This window comes from Pseudopipra pipra, chromosome 4 (genome assembly GCF_036250125.1).
Source record: "Pseudopipra pipra isolate bDixPip1 chromosome 4, bDixPip1.hap1, whole genome shotgun sequence".
Taxonomy (NCBI): domain Eukaryota; kingdom Metazoa; phylum Chordata; class Aves; order Passeriformes; family Pipridae; genus Pseudopipra; species Pseudopipra pipra.
This window is the reverse complement of record NC_087552.1, coordinates 50728330-50747001: the sequence shown is the minus strand read 5'-3', so window position 1 is coordinate 50747001 and position 18672 is coordinate 50728330. Positions and strand designations below refer to the sequence as shown.

At 37.3% G+C, this 18672-nt stretch overlaps 1 protein-coding gene across 5 annotated transcripts in view; it reads right to left on the bottom strand.

Moving 5' to 3' along the window:
• Positions 1-13281, bottom strand: part of YIPF7 (Yip1 domain family member 7) — a 59115-nt gene extending 45834 nt beyond the window's left edge. For 3 of the 5 annotated variants that reach the window (XR_010430183.1, XM_064652928.1, XM_064652929.1), the window contains exons 1-5: positions 13171-13280; positions 10863-10979; positions 9959-10125; positions 8119-8264; positions 2320-2501 (exon numbers count right to left, since the gene is read on the bottom strand). Coding sequence is in view for 4 of the 5 variants with exons in the window: in XM_064652928.1 (XP_064508998.1) it covers positions 2320-2501; positions 8119-8264; positions 9959-10125; positions 10863-10978 (611 nt within the window). In the remaining variant the exon portion in view is untranslated. Of the gene's footprint in view, positions 1-2319; positions 2502-8118; positions 8265-9958; positions 10126-10862; positions 10980-13170 lie in introns of all 5 variants that reach the window. The other 2 variants (XM_064652926.1, XM_064652925.1) reach the window with 2 other exon arrangements.
• Between the last annotated feature and the right edge of the window lie 5391 nt (positions 13282-18672).

Below are 18672 nucleotides of genomic sequence, written 5' to 3'. Positions count from 1 at the left end.
TGACATAAAATCATATTGGAACCAAGAGATACCTGTGTGCACTTAAAAATTCAGACATCAATTTAACATGTCATTGACAGAGAGCTTTTGTCTGGTACGTCCATGAGGTCAAATCCTCTAGCATGGGAGAAGGGCAAAAAGCAGATATCATGCTCACAGTGACCAAGAGGACTGGGGCTGTACTGGCATGAGATTGAGATGGGGGTACAGATGTGAGCAGACCCTTTCTATTACTCTCTCTCTCACATCCTGCAGATGCTGTCACCAAATGGGTCCTTTGCATTGGCTGGGTCTAAGACTTTCTTTCTCCACTCTTACATTCATTTCCTTCAGTGTTTAGTTAAGGAAATAGCTTGACCTTTCTGTTTGGGCCTTTGACAGTAAAGAATTTTCAGGTTTTTTTCCAGGAAAAAAGTCTGTTGATGTTTCTCCCAGAAAGATGGTCTAATCAACTTGGGCTAACACATGATAACAACTTAGATGGGGCACAAACAAATCTAGTTCCATGCAAGTTTTCTCTTTGGTGCTATTTAGCACCCAAAATGCTGCATATATTGTTTTATTTGGTTACAGTGAAATAGCTAATCATGAAAATTGAGAATTATTTTATTGCTACATGTTTGCAATTGATGAGTGCATTATCCTAGGTATATTTTCTGTGAAAAAAAAATTGAGTTAAGTTCTTTAAATTTTGAAATAGAAATAATATTTTTTACAAATACTAAAAAACTCCTATGAATGTGTCACTGTCTTTCCTTTACTGTTTTAAATAAGCTTTTAAATTAAAAATAGTGAAGTGTATGTTGGATTTAAAAGTTGCCACTTAATTTTAATAGCATGTTTGCAATAGTTAACCTTGGTACTTGCTGTGTTCAAGCAGTTTCATATAGCAAATGAGAAAGGACTGCAGAATCCTGTCGATAGGTACTTAACATTATCAACCCATTTTAGAAATAACAGTTTAATTTTTTAAAGGCTATCACAATATAGCATTTATAGTTTTTCAAAATATGTCTGCAAATTTGCAGCATTTTACAAATGTGCAGTGTGTGATGGGGGATTCCTTGTACAGACAACAGTACCCTGCACAATTGTAACAGCTGGTTTGGAGTTCACCCCATCTGTCTAATGATTATGTGTCTGCATATTTTATTAGGCTGGATTATTAAACAGGTTAATCAAGAAAATATGGGAAGTGTAGGAGAACAGAGAATAAATGACTTCTTCAGTGTCACTACTATCCATCTTATCAAGGAGAGCTCAGAAACACTTTAATACATGGAATATGGTCATGTTAAGCCATCATAGGTCCCCAGAAACATGCAACAAGAATTGTGTAAAAGTCTTCATTCTGCTACATAATTTCCTTTAAAAAATTATATTTATATATATATATATATACTGCTTTTCCAAAGAAAACAAACAGGGGCACTTTCTTATTCATCAGCTGCCAAGTTCCATACATTACAGATTGAAGAGTTAAAAATGTCAGAGAATAACAAAGTCTAAGAAGGGAAACCACCATTAATAACGTTAAAAACAGGTAAAAGTGCTGTTCAATGCCTTCATGCAAGATCTGGAATTTTCTTGTACTTTACTGTATGTGAACAGGGAGGTAAACACAGTCTGTATCTCAAAGGACTAACCAAATGACGAGGAAAGAGAGGCTTGCCAAAAAGTTTCCTATCCATAGGCATGTAACTGAACAATCCTCCTTATGAGCACAGATAAATACACCACTGCACAAGTGGTATTTCAAAGTATTTGGTTATTTTCAGGTTTGCAATTACATTACAACTATACCTCAGAGTATACAACTCTACTACATCTTAAACACTTGTTCTAATTGTCCAAATCATTAAGGGTTACAGGATTATTTCATTCTGCCCAACAGAAGTTGGTATATGCAAGGAAACATAAAGATGAGAGGCCTGATGCTATGAACAAATAAAGAAACAGGAGAACCAGCTACATAAACCCAAAGTACAGCAGTCACTTTTAAAATTGATACCCAACTTCAGTCACTGTTGGCTCTGTAAAACAAAAGACACATCTGAGGCTACTGCAAAAATCTATCAGCACTCTCAGTCCAAGTGAGAAGCGGTGGATTAAGGACTCACACTAAAATGAATGTATACCAACCCTCTCAAACACTTCTGTCTGTTTCCATCTACACAGACACAAAAAAAAAGGTGTTTTGCTTTACAGTTTCAGAAGCCAAAATTCCCTACCCAACCATTTATAAAATGTTTTGCACAACACCAGTCTTCTAACTTACTATTTTCCATAGGATTCCTGTTGTGATAGACTGGTACTTACTGTAGTGAGAAGATAACTGCAGAAGACGACAGGATCAGCATGGGCAGCAGACAATAGCCCAAGACACTTGCAACACAGCCATGTGAGACTCCCAAGTCACTCATCAGGTTCAGCAGGGCATGCATAACAAGGCACCCAATGGCACTCATGCCATACACATAGCCAAAATGAACTTTTCCTGCCTGGAATAAATATGAGTAAGCATTAATTGTCAGAACTGAGCAAGTGATCACAAAGTAGTGAGAGAAGACAGAATTAGGTTTAGGTTTGTTGCTTCTTGTTGTTGACACTCTCTCTCTGCTTCACCTATATTAGTTCAGTCATAAACCACAGCTGATACTTTTGGGTGATTTTTGCATAAAAATAATTTAAAGGTACAATTGAGAGAATGTGCTTGTTGCTAACTTAAAATTACAAGGCTGATTCTCAGTCTTACTCTCTTTGGGCTCTGAGTGGGACAGGAATTGGTTGGGAGACTTGGGAGGGTATAACTGGGAAGTTACAAACTGAAGGAACAAATTGAGAAAGTACATTTTAATAATTTCTTTTTAGTCTCAAGAAACATCTTTTCAACAGGTGTATATGGGGCTCTGAAAAACTGTCCTAAGTAAATTATGACTCAGGTTACTTGATATGGTTTATATTTTATTACAAACCTCCAACTTTAAACAGGTCAGCAAAAAATTAGTAAAACTTTGCTTAAAATATGCTGGTTTTCAGGATGAATGTGACCATTTTTCCCTTTCACTACCATGAGAAAGACACATTTCTGTGCTTAGATCAATACAACATGTTCATTTCAACATAAACCTGAGTAGTTACTGTCAGCTTGTGTTCTTTTTCTTGTTCTAATGAACAAAAAAAATCCCAGGTGCTTTTTTTTCCTTCCAGATTTTATTCCTTTGAGTGAATGTAGTGCCTGTGAAAGGTACCAGCCTGGTAGAGCTTGATGTTTTCTAATTGACACACAAAGCTAGTAAAACAGGCAACTGTGGCCACAGCAGTACCAATTCCTTTTCTCCTGCCATCAGTTTGAATGATCACCTCCAGGCATAAGTGCATTGTTCACTCCCCAAAACAAAACAGTCACAAAAGACTGTTGAATATTTTTTGCTCTCTCTTCAAGCTTTTAACAAATTAAATACTGATTGCTGGCTATGCAATACCATCATTTTCACATCTGTACATCACAAAAACATTCATAAATCAGAAATAAAGTTTGTTTTGTCTTGGAACTTTGTATATTAATGATAGCATGCACCTGTGAAGGACAAAGCTCTTACCTGGAACTCAACTATTGACTCAGGACTATGGAATAAACTTCTCAAATGAAGGGCTGCTATGTATCACCTTTCTGACACATAACAACATGTCTGTACACATTTAAAACACAGGTGTGTTTGTGCACAGACACAAACATATCTATATATTGCCCACTATATATTATATATTGCATATGATAAACCACATGAGAATCAAAACTATTAGATGGTCTCAGTTTTCTAGTCAGTTTGTGGCTTAAGGTTGGATTCTCTTGTGATGGATTAGTTGGAAACATTGCATTTTTTCATGTTTTGTGATATTTGCTAGTATACCTTCCATGGTGGTTAAGGAGGATTAAGAAGACCTATCACCTTATTTATCCATAAATTTTAATAAAATTTGGGGGAAATCAACTTTGAGGACCCTTCTTCTCTGGCCCCTCTTCCTCTATCCATGCATGGCGTGTCATGGTTTGAGAGCCCCAAAATCCAATTCCCTAGTTCAAACCCCCTCCCACATCTCAGCCCAGTGTGAGATGGGTTTTCCAGACACCACACGAGACTCAAAATGGGGGGAAGGGATTATATATTACAATGACTGTACAAAATAAATATTACAATACATTACACACACAACCTTAACTATCTCTACCATGACATAAAAATATTTACAATGGATCAAATCTCTTCTTCCCTCCAAATAAAAGTCCAGGAGGGAAGAAGGAAAAGATCCTTTCCACTCAGAGCAGCAGTGTCTTCAGGGCAGCAGCCTATCTCACTTCATGCAATAGTTGTAGCTGGATCTCTGCCAGGAGGGGGGTATTCAAGCCCTCATGGTCCTTTGTCTCCAAGTGAGGGTCTTCTCTTCCGTAGGCTGTGTTCACCAGGACAAGGGTCACTTCACTACGTCATACCACGAAGCGCAGGGGTCTTCGTGACAGTCCCTATCTTCAGGGGATTCAAATTCCCCTACAGAGCTTCTGTGCTCTGTTTCAAGGCAGTGGGGGGGCAGAAAGCCCTCCTCTGCATTCCTTTGGCCATCCTGGTCCAGTTTCCAGGAGTCTGAGCTTCTCAGCTCCTCTCTGCAGTCCTGCTGCACTTCACCCCTCCCTTCTAGGAGAAGTCTCCAAGGAGTTTGGGGGTTTTTGGTTCAGTTCTTACCCTAAAACTCTGTAGAGCTTAGTTCTCTCTCTGCTGCTGGCTCTCATCTCTCGGACAACTGTGTCTCTTGCTCGGCTGCATACTCGTTTGCTGCTTCTTCAGTTCTTATCTCTTGGCTCTCTGCCACTTTCTCCAGCTAGTGTTGTTTTTGCCACTGCTTCTGCTGTTCATGGTGGAGAAAACTCCTTCAGCTCTCAGCTACAGAACCTGGCCCAGTTTAACACTGTTCCAAGTCCCTGCCTTGGACTGTGGGGCTGTTGCTGCTTCTCCTCGTGGCTCTACAACATGGCTACTTCTCCAACAACAACTACAACTACAACAACATCACCTTTCTTTTCCAGTCTGCTTGTGATATGTTTATATTTTGCAAAAGCTCTCATTGGTTCAAACCCTAAGGGTCTCCACCCCCTAGGGATTTACCATTTTATAACTTCAGGGGGAAAACTGTTTTCCCCCACTACAATGTGGAAACTCACCACTGGATGCCAGCAGTGTTCGAGCTGGACAGACGTAAAGCAATGCAGTGGAGAGGGACTAGCTTAGTGATGACACAACTAGAAATTCCCAATGTTGCAGGCTGGTGACAGCTCACCAGCTCTGGTTGGACAGCAATGCACACTTACGTGAAACGCAGACTGAGTCAATAAGACCTGACTTTACATCAGCAACATTATCCTGTTTGCAAATTGAACTGGCTCACTTCTGAGCTCTCATCTGGTTCCAGTCCTCAATGTTTAAGACAGGCACAGCCAGGCTGCCTGTATCCTTGCAACATTTTGAGTGTTGGGCTTTTCCCCATCACTGTCCTCCACCTTAAGGAATAATCTATTCCTGAACTAACAGGGTAAGAAATCTTCCTATTTAGATACAGAATCCTCTGCCGGCATTTGCATACTAGTGGTATAAAATAATCAGGAAAAATTGCTTCTACAAATAAAATTAATGATAGCTATAGATATTTTGGGAGAGCAATACTACCTCAGATTATTATCAATTAGAATTTCGGTCATTAATGATTTGTAGTAAGTTTAGCACCCATAACAGTTTGGGGCAGCCTTTGTTATAGACCAGCTAAGAAAAGTGCTGTTTCAAACAGGTGCAACAACTACAAGCTATATTTTAGACTTTGTTTCAGTGTATTTAATTATTCTACACAGCACTATTTATCAGCTTAGTTTAAGATTAAGAAATTCCTGAGCCAGATATGAAGGGAGCACTAGCACCAGCAGCTACCTGAAATCTCCACTTGGTGAAATGTTTGGTTGGTGGGGCAAGGGCGGAGGGCGGATAGGCAGCTGAACATGCTGGTTCCAATTTTAGCCATCTTTCTTAACATATGTAAATATATTGACTCACACACGCAGGAATACTCCCAGTTCACAGGGATGTAAGCAAAACCAGAATCAGGCTTGATTAGTCTGACAGGCTTTGATGAATGGAAAGAGCTAAATTTGTCCTGCGGAAGGAACAAGGTTAGGAGAAAGTCAGACTTTGTGTGCTTGTTTGCATCTGCCTGGAGTGGGTACTACTATCCTTAGCTGAAGTGGATGGGGAAGTCTGATTTCATACAAATGACTATGTAAAATGCAAAGCAGCTGAGACAGCCTTCTGCTAACTTTTGTTCTGTCATTGTTTCTCCTCCTACAATTGGGCTGCCCTGTTATACTAACATAAGGAAGATCAAGTCCTGTTGCAGGGCTAACAGCCCTTTTCTCTTTCTCTCTGAAAGAGCTGCTACCATTTGAAGAATATCTTTGCATAATTTTCCATATTTAAAAACCTGAAACTAAATAAAATGTATACATTGTTTCAGAAACAAGGTCTCAACCAAATTCTGTTCCTGGTGCTATTAGAAGAGACTTATTTAAATACAGAAGGATGGTTTACACAGCTGAACACCCACTTTAGTATTCAAATGCATCTGAGATAAAATAAGCAGCCCAAATTTCCAAGATGGCACACGGAAAACCCATACACTTACTGCTGTGAAGTTATGGCAGAAAAACATTGGATTGTATCAGAGGAGTTCTGCTGGCCTAAAACTGGAGCACTGAAGTTAGTTTTCTGATGACACTTAAAATGCTTAATACCGCAGAATAAATATAAGTACTTTATTTCAATAATAGTAGTCTAGTATTCATTAGAACTGTTGGCTATTCAGGAAGAAAAATCAACAGGGAGCATTTTTTTCCATTATTTCTTTCTCTTAGCTTTTCAACTTTCGCCTTTTACTACCCTCATATCTTTATTTCTCCATGTGGAAAATAGCCTGTCTTCTCTAGCTTCCTGTCTTCTTTTCCTTTTATTCCCTTTCCTCCTGCCTCTTCCACCCTTATAAAATATTTTTATTTTTATATGGGTATAAATAATAATAATACTTGCCATTTATATTGCGGTTTGCACATTCAAGGTACTGCCCTGACGATGGAGTAAGAATTTTCAAGAATCTTCTGATTCAACACTATTTATCATAGAGGAAATGGAGAATTAGAGACCCATTTCTCTCACCTCAGTTGCAGAGCAGTAAAGCCCTTCCCAGGGTGGTCCCACCTTACCCCTGTCTGATGAATTACTGCCAACAATCAGAGCTGTACTTCAGCAACACTGGAAATCCCCTGTTGTCAATGATAAATAGATGAATTCAGAGAACTGCACAATCCCTGTTAAACTTCCCTCCTGTAGGAAAGCTATATTCATAAAACAGAAGGTCAAATGCAGGCTACCATATTTTGTAAAGCAGACAATATAGAAAAAAGAATATAAACTAAGGAAGTACTATTAAAATTTATAGGAAATTATTGCAAATTTGAGGAGAAAGGAAAGTTTGAAGAAAAAGATTGTTTTCATTTCTTTTTTTCCAATTATTCTTGCTATATAAAGATACTCTTTTTATATCTCTGCACTCCCTAAAATAACATAGAAAGAAGATAATTTCAAAACAGTGTCAAGAGTGTTAGAAAAACTGGGCTGGTCTGCTATGTCTTTTTATTACCTACTTTAAAAACTCCTTGTTAGGTCTTTATCTAGCACGTACTGCTATGCTTTGGGTGTTCAGACCTTCTCCAGATTATACATGGCACAGATATGTCCTTTGTTCATATTAAATCCCACCCCAAAAATGGTATAGTCTTTTTTTGTCACTGGAAGTAACACTGGAAGTAATATATCACTTCACCTGCGTTACTTGTGCATTACATTTAAACTTAATGCAGGTACTTTCAAAGCAAGGAGACTTTTTAACACATAATCTCAGAACAAGTGGCAGCACATGACTCCTTTTATGCCAGTACTACATCTTCTGAAACTTCATATGCATTATCACCTAGGCATTAGCTTGTTGGAAAAGAAATCCCTGAAGATTTCAACTGCATCCTACCATCAGCAATGTTGCTCCAAGGGCCAAACAGAAAATGATAGGTCCGGTGAGGTCTGTCTCATTCATAATGCTGCCATCTGCAGGCTTCATTGGATTTAGAACTGTTAATGTTTTTTGCCATATATGCTCAAAATTGATCCCAAGTTCTGCAACAAGAAATTTCAGGATTGTTAATTGCTCACAAGAAAACAACACTTTCACAGAAACGCATTAGATATCACAAAACCGCAAACAAATTAATTGCTTCAATGAAGATAATATTGTAGGATGACATATTCTTAGTAGAAACATGCTGTATACCCAGTATGTTTGAGAGTCAGCTCTGATTCTCAATTGAAATATTAATTTATTAAATCAAACTTTAGGCAATGAGCCAAAAAATGCCCTCAGCATTTTTGAGTTAATATTTGTTTTTCCTATATTTAAAACACATATATCTAATGCCACACCAGCTTAGATGTTGCAAAATAAGTTAATTAACAGCAGCTGCAGAATTTAAGATACTCAAGAACACCAAGGACAGAGGTATTTTTTAATTCCAGTAAATCTGACAAGAAATGTGTCTTAACTCTGAACTGCCAGAGGCACTTAAAAATGACATTTGTCCCTTCAAGGCAAGTTAATAATATATTGCACAGTGTTTTTTATAAGCTTTTTTTTTTTTTATTTAAAAAGTAATACTGAGACCCCTGAAAACAGAACAAAATTCTTTCCCATTAAAGTTGATGGGAATTCTGCCACAAACTCTACTGGGGCTAAGATTTGTTTTATAACTTCTGGAAAACACTTCAGCTTGCAAGAGTAATCAACTTCCTTGAGATTCTCCAGTAAGGGAAAAGTTAGGCTCAGGACTTGGTGCCAGAGTTGGCAGCATTAAGACTGACAATGTGTTAGTTCTTTTTGAAAAGCCAAGTCTTTATCTTGTTCCACCTCTCCATCATCTTGAGCTCAGCCAAAACATTACATAAATAAAGCTATTCTGTACTAAAATGTGTGTCTTTAGTCAGACCTATGTGTACATAGATAGGTACATCTGTGAAGCCTTGGGGATCACAAGCAGTCATATTGCAGCATCTTTTTCACAGGGCGAGCTGCATGGGGAGATAAATGCTTGGAGGTCTTAGAGGTAGAGATCTAGTTACCTGTTTCAGAGTGATCTTTCTGGCTTTAAGGCAGTAGTAGCACCTTTTAAGTAGTAAAAACTCCACTTGCCTCCCAGTATGCAAAAGCAGCAGGCTGAATATGCTCCTTTCACATTATGCTGAAATAATCACAGACAAATTCTCCAATTCTTTTTTTTTTTAATGCATCACAAGTCTTTTGCAAACTACAAAATCAGCCACTAGCATTAGAATGGTTCAATCGTCATAAAGAATGACATTGTTTGTATAGTTAAATGATTAACTAATTGAAGCTGAAAGCAGCTTTCTCAATTTGTTTCCCTCTGAAACAAGCTACTTAGCATCTTCAAACAATTACATTTATTACTAGATATGCAAAAAGGAGGATTATCAGTATTTATTAATTACAGATTTTCCAATATGTATGCAGGATAAACATAGAGTGGGAAAAAAGATTTGGAAATGTGAATGCAAAACTTATTGTTATGCTGCCATCTAGTGGTGGTAAAGTATATGCCCTATATGTCATAAGGCTGAATGAATTCATGGTGAATTCAAGAAGAAAATGTAGGTTTAGGGGCCAGGAGCTGTTGGCTGAAGCTCACACAGCCAGGCTTGGCAGCTCTGCTGCAGTTTCTCTAGTGATGGCCACTAGCCGGCAAAGAAAAGTAGATGCACCTCCAGGAATCATGCATGTTGTCCATGGGTTTCTTTTTTACCTTCTAGCAAAGGAGGTTCCTCGTCAAATCCATCAGCATAACCAAGATGAGAGAGAGTATCAGGACTGTACGTTGGCTGCAAAATCTGACCTGTGTAACTCTTAGAGGACAGAAGCATGTCCGATGGGGCAAAAGCTCCAGCTGGAGGTTGCTCTCCTGTTTGGCTCCTGGGACAAGAAGCAAACCAAGCAAAACACGTAAGTGCAATGAGAAACATCTTAAAGCTACTCACTATGTAGCATCTATTTTTCACCTATTTTCAATTTGGGGAACACGGAAATTTTCCGGACACAATACCTGCTGTGGTTAGTGAGAGCTGAGCTGCTGACCATGGCTTTGCTTTCCTTTGCTACAACTCTCTATGCAACCAGGCAGAGCTCCTTGCCAGCCTGCCAGCACTCTTCAGCCCATCACACCAACTCTGTACCCACCCAGCTCAGGCAATGCACAGTGCAGGGACCCACAGGCTGAAGGTGAGGGGAAAGGGAATTTAGGAGCTGTGAGGGCACCCACAAATTCAGGCACTCCTGACTTTTCCACTCAGTAGCCTGGTGTCACTCCTCAGATATGTCCATACTGCTAATGAAAGAGACATATATATTTTGATTTTTTTTTTCTTGAATTTGAGAAGGATCCTAAAGAACTTCCTGCAATATGTGCCCTACATTTCACATTAATAACATGAAACTCAGTTACTCCCATTAGGTAAAAAACCTGTAACATCAGTTCTTCTAAAAGTAGCACGAAAACCATCCTTTAAAAAGAGAAGTTCAGTAAAAAGTATTCTTCTCTTGGGAAAGTCTAGATGATCACTTGAAGTCCTTTCCTGCTCCTGCAAGCCCCAAAGCCAGCCCTGGAACTGTCAGATGCTGAAGAGGGAAGCTGTAACAACACCTATACTTACTTTATGCTTCCAGAGAAGTTTTCGTTAGACCCATAGCTGTTGCAGCCTTCCTCCTGATCATCTATGGTGTAATTGGACTGGTAAAAGTCGAAGTGAAGCTGCTCAAAATTCGACATTCTGGTTGAGAAATGATTGTACACATCAATAAATAGCCTTTGCAACAAATCTTTGCTTTAAACTGTCTTAAATTAAAACAGCAAACCTTAAAGCCACAAACTCAAGAGAATCTTTCTGTAGAAGCTCATGATAATGTGGAAGTGACAAAAAAGATGCTTTACTTTCTTTAACTGTAACAGAGGAATTAATCTGCTGCTACTGTACATTATGATATATTAATTGAAAAGTGGTATATAAGATATCCTCTCTTGTTACTGTTACCAAAAATAATGTAAGTAATTTTTAAAGAATATATATATATATTAAATAAAGTATTGTTTTAAACCAAGTTCATTTTTCTACTTTCAATTAAGAAAAATTGTGGCCATATCTGAATGCTTAGAAATTAATGTTTTTCAGAAGTATTTTAGATTTTTTAAAAAATTACTATTTACAGCTATTTATTTTTTGTAATATTATATATGACTCTCATAAAACAATAGAAAACCAGAAATATGTTCACAGGGTTTGTGATTTCTGTTCAAGGACACTGTAGCTGGCACATCAGTACTACCAGAGAAACATTTTCACTGGCCAGAGACACGCCTTGTAAAGGACAGCACACTGGATGATTGAATTGGATTGATGATTGCATCATTTCTTGAGGAAAGAAAACATATTAAAACATATCTTTCTTTCCTACTAACCCATAGTTCAGCTCTGTAGCTACAGACAGATTAGACTAAGAAAGGAACAATTTGTCCGTTTTCCCTTCTGCATTCTGACTAACTTTTTATAACTATTTGAATTTTGCATACACAGGGCTATTTCATGTATCCTGTGTGTAGGCAGGACTGGTTGTCTGGATCATATATAAGCAACATAAAAAATTAAACACATTGGTTCTGTAACACATTGTGTACCGTTTGGCATTATTGTTTCAAACTGCAAAGATATTTTATTAACTCTTATATTTGGTCTAGGTGCTTCTTATGTTATTAACATGTCTGGCTATAAATCCACAGAACAGCTTCAAAATTGGCAGGTCTACGTTTGAAGCCACAAGACTAATGACCAACCCTGTTTCACCTCAGTGTTATCTTTATGCTGAGCCACAAGTGGCAAAGACATTACACCTATGCTCAGAGCAGTGAATCGTCTCAGGGACAGTCCCAGCCCCAGAGGGGTTGAGGCTGGAGAGCACCTCTGGGCAGTGCCTGGTCCAAGCCCCTGCCCAAAGTAGGGTCACCAAGAGCAGGCTACTTGGCAAAATGTCCAATCAGGTTTGGAAAAGTATGGCTTTGTTATTTTCACTCCCCCTTATCAGGTGGTTATATTCATTGGTGAGATCCCCCTGAGCCCACTCTCCTCCCAGCTAAAGTTCTTCAGTGATTTAGGGAGCGGTGTAAGTGGGATTTGCCTGTGCAGTGTGCACGCGTTTCACTGCTTGGCTAGCACTTAGGTAGTTAAACCCTTAAAACATACAGAGAAGTTATATAACCTGATTGATAACCATATCCATATCCAGTTGACTTAGATTTTCATATGAGATATTTCTCTCTCCTATCATTTCCCATTTTCTTCATTTTTGTCCTCATTTCCAGCTTTCCAAATGCCATTGGCAAAATATGCTTTTGACCTCACAGTTATCTCAATATTTATCAAGCACATACTGCTTATGGGAAAGATCTTTGCAGATCTCTTTGTAGATAAAAATTATAAAGATTAGTATTTGATCAGAGACCTTGAAATGCTGCATATTAGAGTTCTGGATTTTTTTCCCATTATCAGATTAATCTGTGGGGACCCTATTCCTTCTTTTATCTAGAGTTCAAACTACAAATTATTCTTACAGTATTTTCTTAATTGTTGATCTATTATGCATGTTTTCCAAATTTAGAAGAGAAATTATTTTTACATTTTAAATATGAATTAATAGCAATTAATTGTACCAAGCTATTTACTGTGGCTTTATTTGGAATTGCACACCAATTATTCATTTGTTCAATGAAGATTTCACATGGAATATGTTTTAAGAAACTTTAGTTTGTAGCTCTACCTCAGTAGTTCAATTCTAGTAAGTTTTTAACGTTCTTTGTTGTCACTATAAGCAATGAAATAATTCCTTACTCAGGCATGCTATAATCTGTATAACAGAGTTCAGGAAAGATAAATTTATTTTTGAAAAGAATTTGGGGTTAAGGTTACTTACTTTTTAAGATATTTGCTGAAAACTCCAGTCTGTTGAATTTACATGTTGGAGAAGACCTAAAATATCCTCTTGCTTCAACACAGATGAGCTTAGTGCTATTTATAAGACTCTAAATTTGATCTTTGAACAGATGCACACGAAGGAAAAAACCCCCACAACCTGTCAATATCAGGGTCAGCACTTAACAAGAGCTAACAACAACAAGCAGAAAAGGGTAGGAATCTCTAAGGAAAGAAGAAAAAAAAGAACAAATACTTTTCCATATATTTCAGCTCAATAATCTAGATTCTCTCTTAAGTAGGTATTTATGAAGAACTTGGTGGAATCCTCATGAGCTGAGTTGTTAGATATTAAAAGGTTTTAACAATGTGTAATACTACCTGTTAAATTAGCGGGGTGAATATGTTTATGTGAGGGTGTGTTTCCAGCACATAGAGACTTACTTGTGTTGCTTGTGTCTGGCAGAGGGAGCTTTCAACCGTGTGACTCCTGGGGAGAGTGCAATGCTCCCTGGGATCACAGTGGCAGAGGGAAGCAGGGTGTGAAGGCACTGCCAGGCCAGGTCCACCTGCTAGTCCAATGTCAGGGCCCTGTTCTCCAGGCACATTCCCTTATCCCAGTCCTTCTCCAGGAGCTCTTGTCTACTTGGAAAGCAGTGTGTTGCAGTGCAGCACCCACCATGCCAGGATCAGGGCACAAAACCTCTGTTCTATAGTACTGGCTATTAGGAAACTTGTAGAATAGTATGGATTTTTAAACAGCATTTAAACTTCAAAGATGGCTTTCCTATTTACGCATACTTTTGTATGAGATACTTAACTAGTCATTACAAAGGCTACCTTTTTCACTTATTTATTGGATAGCCTCCCAATGAGCATTTGGGCTATTTAAGGAATGGGACATTAAATGATATGTATTATCAGGTAATTAATCTATGCCTCAGATGCATATTAAATACTGTGATGTTGAAGGCCAAATGATTCCATTTCATTAGCAGAATAACCATGCCCTGTTAGCACATGACTTACAATGCTATGGAAGAATTATAGTATAGATGTATTTTTAAATAAGCGAAAATGACATTTACCAAGTTTTTGCTCATTATGTATGTCCAAGAAAGAGTCCAGAAGTAAAGGATGGTGAGAAGCAGAAAAATACAACATTTGTTTCTGCAAATTAAGGGTACTCTAACTATGGTATTTATTACAGCTATTGTTAAGTTTCCCTCATGCTCTTAAACTTATCTCCTGCTATTTCTAGAATAACAATTCATGCTGCTACACACACCAAGATGAATTTTCAGTTTCACTTAGCAAACGGCTAATCTCTACAGTGTCTAATCATCTCAGTTTAGATATTATGTTTTGATCTTGTTTATACCAAATCAGTGGGAGGATACAGGACTAACTTCTGTCCCTCAGGAAGCAAATTAAAATTTTTGGGCGGTAATGGAAAAATCGTAATTTGCTAGGGTTATGCCTGTTTATTTTAATTATAAAAATGATTTGCTTACTTTTCCTACTTTCTGTTAGAAAAAGTTTTTTATATATATAAATATATATATGTAAATATATATTTATGTATGTGTGTGTATATACATATACATAAATGCTTAGCGGCTGCCCGTTAAGAACTAGTAATAACTATCAGACAAAAAACTTCAGAGAAGGAATTTAAATAGAAAAAAATACAATGACTAGTAGTGGAACACGGTTGAAAAATATTTTAATAGCCATTTAACATACTATAGTTTGAAAAGAAAGCCACCTGTAAATAAAAAAAAAAAAAAGAAAAAGAGAACAAAGAACTTAAAATTGCACCATATATATTATATATCTTATGATACATATACATGAATTACACATATATATTACATTAATATCCCTGTGTATATACATATATAAATAGACATATAAAACACAAAAATGGAAAATAACATTAGTTGAAAATGATGAAGCAGACAATTAAAAAATGAAGTTAAGTTTAAGTACTTGATAGGAAAGTGACTGGTAGAAACAAGAACTGCCCGGGTGTATTAAAAGCAGACAGAATCATACCACTACTGCCATGCTCCTATTAGATGAAAAAGGGATCAATAAGACAAAAAGAGAGAAGCATATAATTAGAAATGCTAAAATCATCATTTTAAAATTCTGCATCTAAAAGTTTTAGAAGGACTGGTTAAAAACTTTCTATGCTGTTGAGTTACAAAACAACAGGGAAGTTTGGGAAGATCAAAACTAATAAATATGCTAAAAAGGCTAAATAAGATGCTCTGAGTAATTATTGGCCCATCCCCATGAGACTGATGCTAGCAAATGATGGGCTCAAATAATAAATAACTGAATTGACGAATCCAATCAACACGGGCTTTTGGAAAACAGCTCATTTCAAACTAATTTATTTCCTAACAAGATTTGTAGTTAGGAAAGGTAACCACTGATGACCCATATTTATACAAGGCCTGTTACTTGATTTTGCTTCAATAGATATATAACCACCACTGCTTAATGGGACAACCTTTTTGCTGATTAAATAAGAGCTATCTGGTTTGTCTTGAATGTAATTGTAAAAGAGAGGAGGATTTCCAGTGATGCCTTACAGGATAGAGGCTTTGCAGACCTCATCTAGCAGACACTTTGTAGCAAAATCTAACAACCAGAGCCAGTCATGAGGTGGGCTGACCAGAATCTGTAAGGGTAAAACAGACAGCAGACCTTGAAGCTATTAGGCGATAGTAAAATAAAATTCAGAGCAGAAGAGCTTAAAAATTTACACAGTGACTGCAACAATTGACCACAAGAGATTTCCCAACAGTGCTAACAAGTTTCCTGTAATAGGACATCTGGTGATTAGATGAGATAATAACTTTTCGTTCAGGTAGGGAGGGAATTAATTCCATAATACTCCATAGGCTTTCTTTATTCAGGACTACAAACTACATAGTTGTATTGAATCTGGCTGAGATGGGGTTAATCTTCCCCATAGCAGCCCTCACAGCTGTGCTTTGTATTCGTAGCTAGAAACGTGTCAATAGCACACCACTATTTTGGCTGCCGCTGAGCAGCACTTCACTGCATCAGGGCTGTCACGCCAACATTCCGTCCCATTACAGGCACCTGATGGTCAGTCTGTCACTAAGAGTCGACACTGGAGAAGGCTGTCAGAGATGCATTAACATAAGAAAAAAAAAGCAATTGTTGCACCTCAGGGCTTTAGAAAAGAATGTGAATACAACCTTACTTTCTTTGACTGACAGGTACACAGGACGCTAATAATCTAAGGGGAAAAAGAGTTTGGATGAGATCTAATCCTCAAAAACTAAAATGAGAATTGAAGCTGGTGAATACAAAAAAGATGAACAGAGTTGATGAAAAAATGTGAGAATTTCTACAAGAAGTTCAAAACTTTTCCCTAAAATAAACTCCCAGGCTTTTGTAACCTACCTTTTTCTATATTTCCTGAAAAGTAAAATAGATGCAGGGCAAAGAGAAATATCATCAGTTTTCATAAGCTTACATTTTCATTTTCAGTTCTTTTTATAAAGCAGGATGATACCTAAATTTTTTTAAACTTTCTAGTGAACATTTTTTGAAAAAAACGTAGCAATAAATGAGATTAAATGGGATAAGAGAGAAAAGACTATAGAACTCTGGCTATAGAATCAGCTACGTAACCCTACATTACTCAAAGGAAACTGATGAGTGTGGCAAATCCATTATAATAATTAGTCAATTATTCTATAGTTTTTTTTCAAATGTAAAAATCAATCACATTAAGGATTAATTCAGTAAGTCTTAAGCTTAATTACTTACATTTACAGGTCCCATTAATCATTTTATAAGTGGGATATTATAAAAATATGTTCTTAGAGAAGAGAGGAAAATTTAATTGTAAAGATATCGTTTACTACTTCTATGAAACAGGATTTTTACCAAATTAGTTATTTGCATTATATAAAGTGGCTACTAAATGAATTTTATCCATACAGGCCTCAGACACATCTAATATAAGACCTTAATTCTTTCCTCTGACAGGTCTTCAGAGGGTGGATAAGAGAAAAAAAAAGAAAAGTGAAATCCCAAGCTATTAATGTTTATTTTTTTTATGCTGAACAAGTTTGTTAGACTTGAACAAACAAGTGAGAAGTTATGGGTTCCTGCATGAATTCACTTATCAATACCCATTAGCACTCAAATACACGATGCTACTGGAATCACAGAATATTCTGAGTTGGAAGGGACGCATAAGGATCCTCAAGTCCATCTCTTAAATGAATGGTCCATACAGGGGATTGAACCCACAACCTCGGAGTTATTAGCACCAAGTTTTAAAAAACTGAGCTAACATTATTAGGAAGAGAAAAGACAGTAAAACAGAAAACATCATTATATCACTGTATACATCTGTGAGTCACTGGCAACTTGAATACTCTGAGCAGTTCTAGCTTGATTACCTCCAAAAGTGTTTAGCAGAATCGTGACATTCTGAGAGAAGAGCTGGGGAGGTGTGTGTCAAACAGGCTCCATGTGAGAACAACCAGGTCAGTGAGTTGTTCTCAGGCTGGAAAAGCAACAATAAGTAGTGGTTTATGAGATTGAGTGACATAGACTGGTGGGTAGGGATAAACTGTTGACTCTTTCTCCTGCAAGAACAACAAAAGCCGAAAAGTGTTGGCATTAGGTTCAAAACAAGGAAACGAAAGGTTTGTGGGTGACAGATCCGTGGAACTCCATGTCAAAGGAAGTTATGCATGTTGAATATTTATATGGATCTGGAACAAGTCCATTAAAGCTAAATCCAACAAGAATTACTAAATGCACAGGAAGATTATGCAGCTCACGAAGTCCATAAACTAGATTTAGTAGATGATTAGAAAAATATTTGTGAGAAGCATTTGTACTCTTCCCCATGCATTCAATCACTGTCATTGCTTAGCAGAGACTTTCTGTTTTGACTTATATGACCATTCGTATTGTTTATGCTTGTGAAGGAGGAAAGTAACCCAAAAGATTATATATTCAAATCCAAGAAAAGGGCAGAAACCCACTGCACGAGACTATAACATCCTTAATTCTGTGTGTAGTGGATTTGTTGACTTCCAACAGCTACCAAAACATTGCTTTGTGTGACTTCAATTATACTTTTCCTTCCATTCAGCTTTTACTTCTGACTGGAGTCCTTGTTCTCCTGTCTGTCATGAGTTAGCTACCTTTCAGCTTCTGACTCATAATATGTATCTTCCCCATGCAGATTTTTTTTTCTGTTGGAAGCAGCAAAAAAAACCATAAAAACTTTAGTTGAAGTTTTTTTTGATGTCTGAATCTCTCAGATCAACAACTTCTCAGGTTTATTCTTTGGTGCCTAGTAAGCATGAGTGGTGTTTTCATTTTTTCTCAATGTAGGTACTAACAAGATTTCTTTCCTCCTAGCAGTTACCTGTTCTCATGAAATTTGTAGAAACTTAACTTAGAGCATTACGAGCTCTACCTCTGTCCAACA